The 12,357-nt window shown below is 42.6% G+C and overlaps 1 protein-coding gene across 1 annotated transcript in view; it reads right to left on the bottom strand.

Annotated features, from left to right (window-relative positions):
- Positions 1–3,628: 3,628 nt before the first annotated feature.
- SMYD3 (SET and MYND domain containing 3) overlaps positions 3,629–12,357 on the bottom strand; it is a 406,699-nt gene continuing 397,970 nt past the window's right edge. Inside the window, exon 9 of the mRNA XM_035900270.1 lies at positions 3,629–3,971. Coding sequence (XP_035756163.1) covers positions 3,629–3,971 — 343 coding nt within the window. The remainder of the gene's footprint in view (positions 3,972–12,357) is intronic.

Raw genomic sequence — 12,357 nt, 5'->3', positions numbered from 1 at the left:
AGACAAGGCGCTGCAGCACTCATCAGCTCAGAAATGAAGTCATCTTGAATCCAAGCCTTCCCCTCTGCACCCTGACTGTCCCCCCAAACCGAGACCAGCCCCGCTCAGGTCATGGGCAACAAAACAGGTGAGCTTACAGTGCTGTGAAGGTAACAACTGACACCTAACGAATATTTATGCTAATGAGCGCACCTCAGGATAAATCTACGCACTTGCTAGGGCGTCCAGTGAGCTCCAGAGATGCAGACCCATCCTGGGCTCCTGCAGGAGTGCTACTTCCCAGCTTTTCTTGTCACAAGACAGCTTGTTGCAACTTTTGATATTGCCACTTTTTACAGTCATTCCAGGCTCTTTCATTTAGATTTGCCTGACTGGGCTCCTCGTCTTCTTCTGACAAAGGTTTTTCTGATCTATAATTCCATTTGTCCTCCCACCATTATATGTTTCATATATACATGTATTCAAATTTAAAAAATAATATGTTGGTCGTACAATAAACCAAGGGCTACATTCAGGTTTTATTCCAGAAGTGGAGTATTGCCTGTCTGTAACATTCCATTTCCAAAACCTAGCAAATTAGATTCTGCAGGGCCTAATATACTTTCAGGAGCTGATTTAATTTTAATGGGTAACATAAAGCCATCCACATTATTTAAGCTGCCTTTGGGGGTGCAGGACAGAGAGCTAAAACCCAAAGGGCACTAGGAGTAAGGTGGTTATGCTTAGTGATTCCTTGGAGGTGGCAGAGAGAGCAGCAGCAAGCGCTGGGCTGCAGGGCTGTGCATGAAGATCTGCTGGCCTTGACAGACGGCGCATCTGATGCAGAGGGGCTGTCAATCCCCAGCAGCTCTGAGGCGGTGCCTGATTAAACAGGATTTATAGGAGTGAGGTGAATTTCACTCAGATCCCAATTCCTCTACACCTTCCACATCCTTCTCCTTAATGCCACACTGAAATTAGCCTGACGAGGGCTCCAACAGGGTGCTATTGGGTGTCAGAGTGTATTAAGAAGAGTAATGAAGCAGAGAAGGTAACCGAGTTTCTGCTCTGAGCGTGTGGCGTGCTCTGTCGGCACATCTAATCACAAAGGGCCACACTGTGTTCTCATATAACTCCAGGACATTATCTGAGTTATGTTAGGAATCACATCCTTTACTCACAACAAACTGGGAATTTTATCTTGCTCTAATTTGTCCCAGTGTAGACACTAATGAAGGGAACCAGTTTCAGGTCTCATCCAAAGCAGTGCTGTGTCCTATGCTTACAAGCTGCATGGAGAAACAGGATGACAAGAAGCTTTTCCTCCTCTCAGCTGTGCTCCCAGAGAGCGGGAGTTCAGTCTCCCCCCTGTCTCACACATGTGGGTGAAAAGGGGGAGGCTGAATGGGGAATAGGCAAAACCAACACAGGATTAGTTTGTAAATGGTCCTGCATCTCAGCTGTAAAGCACTTAACTGTGTCCTTGTGGACCACTAATGGCTTGGAGACCACAGTCAGAGAGGCACCGAAGTATGGCACAGAACAGTAAGAAGCAGCAGCCTTATCCCCCTTCCCAGGGATTTGAAAGAGGAGATCACAAACTGAAGAAAGGTTTCTGTGTTAGGCATTGCTCAGTATTCAAAGGATAATATGGTGCCAATCTGGCTTGCAACAGGCAACTTCTTTAGTAGAAACCCCATCACAACTTCCACCTTCACTGATGAGCAGCAGTCAGATGGCTCTCGGGGTATTCACTCCAGTTTAATTTAATGCAGTATTGTATGAGAAATGCAATTAGAAGAATGCCTGTTGATATATTGCAGCAGTATCAATGAAAGACCCCCTCTGACTGGGGTCTCATTCCACCTTCTGAAAAGGAAAGTCTGAATGTTTGGGAATTATAAATATTATGGGGGAAACAGCAGAGCAGATTACCTGGCACATGACAGATATATGACTTACTTCTGAATAATGCATGGAAAATAGAATTGATTACTCTTCCATCTGCTTTTCAATGATCAGAATTGGCCATAATTTAAGTTAAATATATCAAGTGAAGATTTAAGTTACCAAGACTTAGTAAGACTGGCATTGTATTAAAAGCTGATTTATTATTTCAACATGTGGAAATTATCAGTTATTCAGCTTGCATAATTAATCAGATGTTAAAACAGGGGTTGAAAAATCTAAGTACAAAATACTGAGTTATCTAGAGAGTCATGATTGATATTAATTTTATAGGGGATCCAGGCAGGAGTAAAAACCCCTCCTTCCCCCACCCCCAGTGCAGACGCCCATCCCCTTCTAGCCCAAGCAGCTGCCCTAACTCTTTGCCACAAGCCTAGCTCTTTGCACAGTATGGATGTTAAACAAAGGGGACAGACAGACAACTTCTGCACTTCTTTCCAACACTGGTGCCAAAGCTGGGGCCCGCTCCTGCCCAGAGCAACAGGCAAGTAGCTGGGCCAGGTAGATTACTGCAGCAGGAAGGCTACAAAAATGATCCGAGGGCTGGAGCACCTCTCCTATGAGGACAGGCTGAGAGAGTTGGGCTTGTTCAGCCTGGAGAAGAGAAAGCTGTGGGGAGACCTGATTGCAGCCTTTCAGTACTTAAAGGGGGCCTATAGGAAAGATGGGGACAATCTTTTTAGCAGGGCCAGCTGTGACAGGACAAGGGGTAATGGTTTTAAACTACAACAGGATAGGTTTAGACTGGATATAAGGAAGAAATTTTTTACAATGAGGGTGGTGAAACACTGGAACGGGTTGCCCAGAGAGGTAGTGGAGGCCCCATGCCTGGAAACATTCAAGGTTGGGGTTGGACGGGGCTCTGAGCAACCTGATCTGGTTGAAGATGTCCCTGCTCATTGCAGAGGCGTTGGGCTAGATGACCTCTAAAGGTCCCTGCCAACCCAAAGCATTCTGTGGTTCTATGCTCAGCAAAGGCAATGAGGAGGCTGTGTCAGGCACTGGAGGTGGGCCAAGGGATGAGAGGGGGAATGGCACGGAGCATGCACTGTCTTCAGGCCAAGGCGACCACAGGACAATCAATAATACAAGGGAATAAGCGCAAGACCTCTTTGGGGGAAACTGGAGGCAGCACATCTTCCAGGGAGAGAAAAACACCCTCGCAGTGATTGAGGGCTTGAGATGGGAAGTGAGTGAGAGCCTACAGCCTGAGGACATGTTGCACTTGGAAGGGGATTCTTCAACATCTTTAAGATGATACTAACAGCAGTGTAACAGCTGGACAAATAAGAGCCTGGGGTAAGAGGAAATTAATATAAAAATCAGCTCAGGTACAAGAGGGTTGGGTTAAAGCTGAAATGTAACTAGCAAAGCTCCAGCTGCAAAACCAGATCAAGGAAGAGAAAGACGGTGAATCATATAGAAATAGGAGGGATCGAGGAGATGCCTGTTGACTTTAGCGTGGCTCACAATAAAATACAAGCATTAAAGGTAAAGTTCTCCAATCTGAAATCACAGATTGCTGATAGGCAAAAAGGAGGGTAGAGACTGCAACTCTACTCCTGCTGTACTTTCAGTGCTCCCAGATTCACTTTGCTACAGAAAGAAGGAGAGTATGAGGCACTGAGATATTTTTATCTCTTTGGATCTAACAGTAATTTTTCACCCATGCACCTCTGAGCTATTGAACTGTGATTAGCAGTGACTGATACTGGAGGAAGTCCGTGTCTGAAACGCTGAGCAAGAGTGACCCATCACCATACTCAGCTGCAGCCCGGGGAAACACCACCGCTAGAAAAAGCAGTGAGGAGTATCCAAAGGCATGAGGTCCAGTCAGAACAGAAGGGGGAGACACACAGCAGGTTTGGGGGAAGCAAGGGAGGGGGACAGGGAAGAAACAGTTCACAGTACTGGCCTGTTTCAAGGTCTCCAGTGCTTGAGGAAACATATCTTGACTGTACTGCAGTTTGCCGACTCGCATCAGCTGGACAGCCCTCAGCGGATGGAAACCAGGATAATACAGGCTGCGGAGAAAAAGGAGGAAAATGTGTCACTGTCAGCTCTCACCTTCACAGTCACTGCCTCTGTGGAGAGCTATTAGGGTGGGACTGCAAAGTCATTGTGAATGTTAATAAGGTACTCAGAGAAAATTAGCTGCACTACTGAGAAGCATGAAATACTGAGGGGAATTAGCAAATTATTACTCTCCATCTCAGAGGAATGCCTTTAACATTATCCTGTTAGAAAGCGACGAGAGTGGGATTATTTAATTCGCTACTGTTAGATAACACAATAGCATTTACTGTACTTAGTGTTGCAAACAGAGGTCGTTCACAATCCCAGGTCTCTGGAGAGGCATAATTTTAAGAGGAAGCCTCAGCAGGGAACTCAGTCCTGGATCCTCCAGGATGAAGGAGAGGGACTGCAGGGAAAGCGGGTACGTAACACGGAGGCCACCATTTCTGAGGGTTTGCTTGCTGCTCTCTGTTGCAGAAAGAACCAGTGCTGCACGTTCAAGGAAACATCTCAGACTTGGCTTGTGCATCTAGACAAGGTATCTGCTTGTGTGAGGATACACTCCTGTTCTTACTCAATTAATTTCACAGAAGCAGAGGTTTTCCGTCAATCTCACTGGAGTTAATGAAAAGAGAACTATGCTCTCTTTTTTTTCTAGGAAGTAGATGGAGAGCAATGCCATCATTAATTCCTCTCAAGAGGCTCCTGAAATTTCCGTGCTTTCATGATGACTACTCTGCATTTCCAAAACCTGCCAGCCTTTGGCTCACAAGACCTGGATCCCACCCCAGCCCTGTGTCCTGGATGTGGAGAGCAAGGGGACTGCAGAAAGTCATGGACGTGACTTGCCTGGAACTGGCCAGTAGGAAACATGAGGTGAAGGGACACACCTGGAAGTTTTCACCTGCAAAAGATCTTAGATCTATTTTGACTGACTACACAAATGAAAGAATAAAAGCCTTAAGCACAACTCACCAAAGACAAACGTCCTATTTGATCAAACAGCATTTTATTTCCTCAAGTACACCAGCAGTGTGCTTGAGGAGTAAAAATACAAAATTTGTCACAACTGAAGAAAGAAGAGCCAACAAGCTTCTCAAAATCTACTCTTCAAAGAATTTGTTTTTGTGTTTACGCCAAGCCTGTGATCATCAGACTTCAGGGGAATTACTAATGAATGATACCACTGCAGTCAGAAGGACACTTAACTCTACATGGGTATGATTAAATGCATGCGAAGACACTAAATGATGTATATTTGTACAATGTATAGGAACCTTTGGATAAGTCTGCATGCAAATCAATGAGTTATTTTTCCCTATTATTTTTCACTAATGAAAATGCAAACACGGTTAAATACAGGTAATTGTTTAAATGGCAGCGCATCTGGCTGTCCTTACAAATCTCAAATGAAGATGTGTAAACACCATGGAAAATGTTTCACACCCAAACACCCCTTTTCTGCTGATCCTGTGCAGTTTCAGTGAAGACACATAGAAACATGTGGGAAAGTGTGCCTGGCAGGATCTCAGGAGCCACAGCTCCTGCCAAAGCCTCTCAGGAAGCAGCAGAAACCAACTCCTCAATGACAATAATCCATCCTGAATTGCCACCAGCACCACCTGTTCAGACCCCTTGTGTGTTGCAGTTCAAGAAGGCTGAAGAGCCAGCAGACAAGAGAGAAGAAAAATGATAGCACTTATCTCAGTCCAAACTGACCACTCAGGAACTTCAAGGATCCAGTTAAATAAACACTGGAAAATTATCAGTAGATTTATTTTTAGATTTTGTTTCTGGTTATTATATAAATGAACATGGTGCTATCTGCTACCAGTTAAATAGGGAGAAAAAGCAACTAAGAGATTTTTGTGTGGATTATTGAGGAGTAATAGAAACTGCAGTGCTAACATGCACAAATAGGAGTAGGGAGCACATGCACAGCTTTGTAAAAACTGCAAAAAAATGATGCCTATATGATTGCGTACTTCCACCCTCATCTGTGACTGCTGCAAAGGAAGGAGTAAAAAGGTCATTCCCTCTCCTCTGGGCCACCAAAATGCCAAGATGCCTGGGTCCATGGCCACAGGAGAAGGAGTCAGGGAGATAAAGGCTTTTGCATGAAATGATAACTCATCTTTGCAGTCCCCACTAGACTGTCTCTGCTGTATCCTAACAGCCCTGATTCTTCTCCCACTGCTCCTTCACAGCCTCTTCACATCTCCTTCATTCCACACCTTTACCTTTCATCCTTCCAATCATCTTTTTGATGCCTCTCCTCTTCCTCTCCTTCCTGAATAACCAGCCCCATCCAAAATACCAACAAAACAGGGAACTTGGGTCCTGCCTGTCCTGCGGCCGCTGCAGGGATGGCAGCTCACGTGGACAAACCCAGGCTATGCTTTAGGTCAGCAACGTGGCGCCTGCTAAACTCCACATGGGCCCATCAGAATTCAGAATCTGCCCCTCCGTACAGGTTTCTTTCTGTAGATCATACATTCACCTGCAGTCAATGAAGATTTAGGATTGTGGTATACACAATACCAGAGAAAACAGGCAGCAATTTAGCAATGTCAGGTACGCAGCCCAGGCTACCAGCCATAAATTAAAGCAAGTGAAAATTTAAGATGAGGACACAGAAGGATTAAGTTTGAAACAAAGAGCCCTGTGCTCATAAATATTTACAAAGCTGATTTACGGAGCTGATTTATGCTCTGATCTTATGCATGTACATAGTTACATTTTGCAAGCCTTAACATTGACATTTGAAACAACTGTTTATTATCATATTCTGGAATAAATCTATTAAACTAGTTGAACACCTTTTGTGGAATTGAGTGAGTTTACTAGAGAAAACCAGGCAGCTTGCAGCTCTTCTGGGAGATGTGTAAGTGGAAAAAAAGCTGCTGGCTTCTTCCAGGCATCCCTAGGATTCAGTATTATGAAAAACTGGCATGGTAGAAAGAACTAAGATGCAGTGTCAGGTACTTGTGAGCCAATTTATTATCCCCACGCATTGCTCTGAACAAAACAGAGTGGATAAATCTAAGAATAAGGAAGACATTTACCAGCCAAAGAACTGATACCTGAAGACTGTCAACAAGAGACCAAGACAACTATAGAGAAATACATGCTGCAAAACATGTTACAGCTTGGGAAGAGTAGGATTTCAATCTGAAAAGGATTTGATGAGATTTATCAAGGCCTGAGGGACAGGCAGGGGAACAGTAACATACTGAAAGCTGAAATAAAGATAGTTCTGTGGAGCGATGTTTCCTGGCCCGTGGCACTGGTCAATGCCCAGTAGTCCACTTGCAAAGAGAGATTAAACAGAATACAACAACTAACAAGTAAGGCTGTGCTGTAAACAAGAGGACTGGAGGAGGCTGAGAAAGAGCTGTACGTTTTGTATCACAGCCTCTGCTTGTGTAAGACAGCACAGCTTTGTTCCCATCTGTGACCAACAGCATCCATGCTGGCCTGTCTCTCTAGCCTGCCCTCCTGCCTATTGACTGGTCCCCCCAGTGTGGTGTCATCTGCAAACCCCACAGACATGCCTTCCCTTGCCTCCTCTGGGCTGTTGATAAAGATGTTAAACAGCATGGGTCCCAGGACAGACCCCCGTGACACCCCACTGCTCCTGTCATCCAAACAGTGCACGACCCAACAGCCATGACCCATACTCTGTAAAGCTGCTCCTAATATACCGTGAGATCGATAGCTCCTATTTGTAATTCAGCCACAAGGTTTGCCTTGATTAACCCCCAGAGAAGCCACTGATCATATACTTCATAAAGAAAAAAAAAAAATTTTTCTTTGTTCTATATATCAGCTTTGAATCTCTTCAAGAAATCCCTTGTGTTCTCATGTAAAGGACAATGTGAAAAAGACAACCCTTGACAAATTTTAGCCAGTTCCTTCTATTTCCTTATACTGTAGTTCCATTAATTCCAGTTGACTTATGTCCCGTTACAAGGTAAATAAACAGAGCTTTTGTGTTCTTTTGTGAATTAAAGTCTAGTATTAAAAAAAAGACACTGCAAAATCAATGCCTTTTCTGATGCCTCATATTTTAAAATAAATGGACGCCTACCATTCCCTGTAAATCAGTCTGTGGGGTTAACATTTATACTGTTGTCTTCAGCCTGATGTAATTATAAGCAGGCAGGATTTATAAAATCTCAAATAAGGCTTTAAAATGGAAATGCTACAAGGCTCTTTAATATGGTGACATGTAAAAAGTGATGCTATACATAGCTGTAAATTGGTTTGCAGTACCTTTTAGTGCAAGTAAATATGACAGCATAAAAGACATAAAGCAGTTTTAGAAGCTGCAGCAACAGAGAAGGAATTAAGAGGAGGCTCCTGGGCATCGGGAAAGGTGGTGAGCAGAATGTAAAGGGGACAGCATCAGCCTCATGACAGAAACACACTCACTACAGCTGGTGAGAACGCGCACCACAAATACAGCACCCAGTAAGTTCAACCTTTTCTTTCTCTGATTTATTCTTGATTTCTGAACTGCTCAGTATTTGAATACATTCATTAAAGTTGTTCACTGAACTGCAGCCCAGGAAATATTTTTATGTCATCCAGTTATTTGTTTTTTCATTACTCAGTGATGTGAGACTGGTCATCTAATTCGCATTATATTATTTCTGCTCCTTGACTGGGATGATCAATGGGTTCTAAATATGGGAATTACAAGAAACATTTTTAGGACAAATTTAAGGACAAATTATTATTTGAGCTAAAACGTATGAAACATTTGGTATCTATCAACATTTCCGGGGAGGATCCAGTTATTTTATGAATAGTCAACGAAATCGTATGTCTCAGGAGCATAAGACAGGTAAACTAACTGTGATCATTTAGGAGCTCACAGATCTTAAGGCCAAAGGGACTGTGCTGCAACTGTTCAATCTCTACACAGAATTTCACCTAGCAAATCCCACTCAAAAACCAGCAATTTGAAGCCAAAATAGTGCTTAGCAATGCTCTATTTATAGAAAATAATCTTAAGCAGCTTTATACATCATTTGCTCAATATTAGTATTTTTTAATAAGCACTAGGCCTATGCAAGAGTTTTACCTCAGATGGAACAAGGTTACAGGGTTATTTTTGGAGGAAGTGGGAATGTGTTATCGATACTAAATGACTCTGTTTTGCACGTTACGTATTAGAAGTCTAGTTGAAACTGTATAATTTCTAAGGGCAATATATCTATATTAACCTGTGTGTAATCTTTAGGGTTCCATGTGAAAGCCTTCCAAAAGAACACTGCCCTGACTTTGAGGTTAATAATGCATTTTTTCTTGAAATAATAATGGTGTTATCCTGCCATTTTTTCTGGCTTCTCTTTCTCTCTTTTTCTCCCCCTTTCTTTTTTTTCTCTTAACAACTCCCTATTTATCATGGATGACCAGATAAGTTTAAATCAGTTCAGTGCCTTACAACTCTCCTTATACTTTCTGCAGCAGCCATGTCACTTTTGGAGTAGCTGACTAAATTCTGTACCTGTGGCAGACCTGATACACTCCAGCTGCCCTGCAATGTTTATCATAGAATCATAGAATCATAGAATGTTTTGGGTTGGAAGGGACCCCTAGAGGTCATCTAGTCCAACCCCCCTGTGGTGAGCAGCGACACCACTAACTAGATCAGGTTGCTCAGAGCCCCGTCCAACCTGGCCTTGAATGTTTCCAGGGATGGGGCCTCCACTGCCTCTCTGGGCAACCTGTTCCAGTGTTTTACCGCTCTCATCATCCATTTTATCTCCCCATCGCAGTGTCTCACTGAGAAGATCAAAGCATCAGCGAGCAGTTCAATGCTGGCATCATCCTTTTCTATTTCTTCCCAGATTTGACCTCTCTCATTTGGATTTTGGGATTGGCTCCTCAGCACTAGCAGGGAGGTTTTCCTGGAGGCAACCACTAGTGCACATCCCTAGAGCATTACAAAAAAAGCTTTGCTGGTGATGAGAAGACTTTAATATTAGTAGGAGCTTTATGCTGGCAGATCTCTCACAAACTAAAGCAGGAAAAGTTAATTTCTGTTACTCTTACATAAGACTATTAATTACACCTAAAAGACTTACTCTTCTGGTTTGACCAAATAACAGCAGAAAGTCAGGATAATTTTCTGAGCCAGCTGGGGTCTGATATCAGTAGATACGTGTAGACCTAGCAGCTCTGATCAGAGTTCACTTGGAAGTCTCCATACTCTTATAATATATCCCAACTCTACATCTTTGCAGTCTGATTTGCATGTGCTCTCTATCTGTATCATTCATGCATTGGCAAAACTCGCAGTATCCCCAACCTTGACATTTTCACCAATGACCACAACTCATGCATGAGCCTCACCATACTAAGCACTAAAAAGCACGGTGTGACAGCATTTGTCTTGCACAGATAAGAGAGGGAGGCCCAGGCAAAGGAAGTGGTTTGTCCTATGTTACAGGAGAAAATCCCTGGGCAAGCCAAGAGTTGAACCTAGTGTGACATATTTGGCTCATGCAGAGTCTGGTTCTTGTGTCTATGCTGTACTGTCTATCTGTCTGGCTCTGCCAATCCAAATGAAAGTAAATGTAGTTTTATAGGCTTAAAAGGCTTGCTGTATTTTGCAAATGAAATGTAGAGGCAGTAACCCTCATTTAGAAACTTTTGTGCCAGACTGTCAATTTATTTTTGCGGTTTTTTTTTTTTTTTTTATTCTGTCCTCACTCAAGACGTGTCCTGTTATTTCAGTGAAATAACTGTCTCTGGAAACGGTTCAGAATTTACATCCTCGAAACTATGGCTCAAAAGGCTTTTTCATCACATCTGCATCTCATACTGTTCCATTACTATTTGTTTCAGTAATTTAACTCGTGATCAAATAAGCAATCACACTTCTTAATCAACTGAATTCTCAAGAAATATTAGTTATCCATCTCAGAAATAATTTCTCTCTGGTTACTGATCATTCTGCTGTATTCCTTATGGTGATAATTTATGTCACATTAAAATAGATATTGTTCCAGATGTTGGCTCTGCCGAGATTTGAATGATTACTTTAATAAAATAACAAATTAGTATAAACTGCGATTTTTACCTTGGCTCTTGACCTGTCTAACTCAGCCACCTAAAATGCTGACACTGTCTGTTTGAACTATCCAAATGTTCTGTCATCTTCTGGTGTTAAGAGATGTTAAGGAAAGAAAGAGTGCTCAGTCTGGGATAGGAGCAGGAGAAGGTTTTATATAGACTGTCCCTGTGTCCTGTCTGATCTTCAAAATATTTTGTAGCTCTTGGGTTTTTTGTCACGACTTCACCATCTTTACAGCTAAAGATAGTAGGACAGACTGTCACTGCAGATAGGAACATACCATCTCAATCCTTGCATAAGGAGAAGAGTAAGAGATTAAGGTCAGTAGTTTAGTTCAAAGGATTTATAAAACAATTTTAAAAGCCATATAGAGTATGTTGGAAGAATGCCAGAAAACACAAGAAGTGTAGGAAAAACAGCAAACGCAGAACAGGAAAGCTAGTTAAAAAGAACATGCATGGGAAGAGAAGTAAAATATGGAAGGAAAATGTACACTAGAGATGCTGTAATTTGTGACAAAGACCTTGGTGTCACCTTCTTCACCAGTAGTGAACCTATGACTAGCTGCTGATGTTAAGAAAAATGGCTTACCCTCAGTATTTCACACAGCTGAGAATACAGCTACAAGACTGGCCGCAGATACAAGAAATGCAAGTTCTCTTAGGGCAGATCACAAACCTACAGGTTTGCATGATCTCTTTTTGTCAGCCACAGAACCAGAGAGCAACAGGAAAATAAAAAGCACTGCTGGATTGAATTGTAGATAGCTTTCCTAACAGTTGGATTTGATGATCTTAAGGGTCTTTTCCAACCTAAATGATTCTATGACTCCTCTAATTGATTCCCTCTGCTATGATACGAGTCCCCCCAGGATGAGCGCCACGCACATTTAATTGCTACTCATGCTAGTAAACTTCAGAGAGGTCATGCATGTGTGTGTGCATGTGTGCAAGCACAAACTGCGCAAGGAAGGACGCAGCTGGTAGTATTGGCATCTTCAGTGCAAAATGTCTTTTCTCCACTCACTGGTATCTCAGATCGCCTTGGAAGTCCGTTGTAATACAGAAGACTGAGAACATGTGAGTTAGATCACTCGTTTAAATGATAGTATCAAACTGGTTTCCTTTTCTATCACATCTCCAGATAATTCTCCAGAGAAACTGTCAGGTGCAGTGCAACAACTCTCTCTCTCTTCAGAGAGATGATTACAAATACCAATTTCAGATAGGATGGCTGAAATCTGGAGAGACATAGTAATTTTTCTCATGATAGCTGTGGGTCAGGAAAGAATCAAAGCAGCATGTTCT

Source organism: Egretta garzetta, unplaced genomic scaffold (assembly GCF_000687185.1).
Source record: "Egretta garzetta isolate BGI_Z169 unplaced genomic scaffold, ASM68718v1 scaffold248, whole genome shotgun sequence".
Classification (NCBI taxonomy): domain Eukaryota; kingdom Metazoa; phylum Chordata; class Aves; order Pelecaniformes; family Ardeidae; genus Egretta; species Egretta garzetta.
Note: the sequence above shows the minus strand (reverse complement) of the source record. Positions and strands in the feature narration are given on the sequence as shown.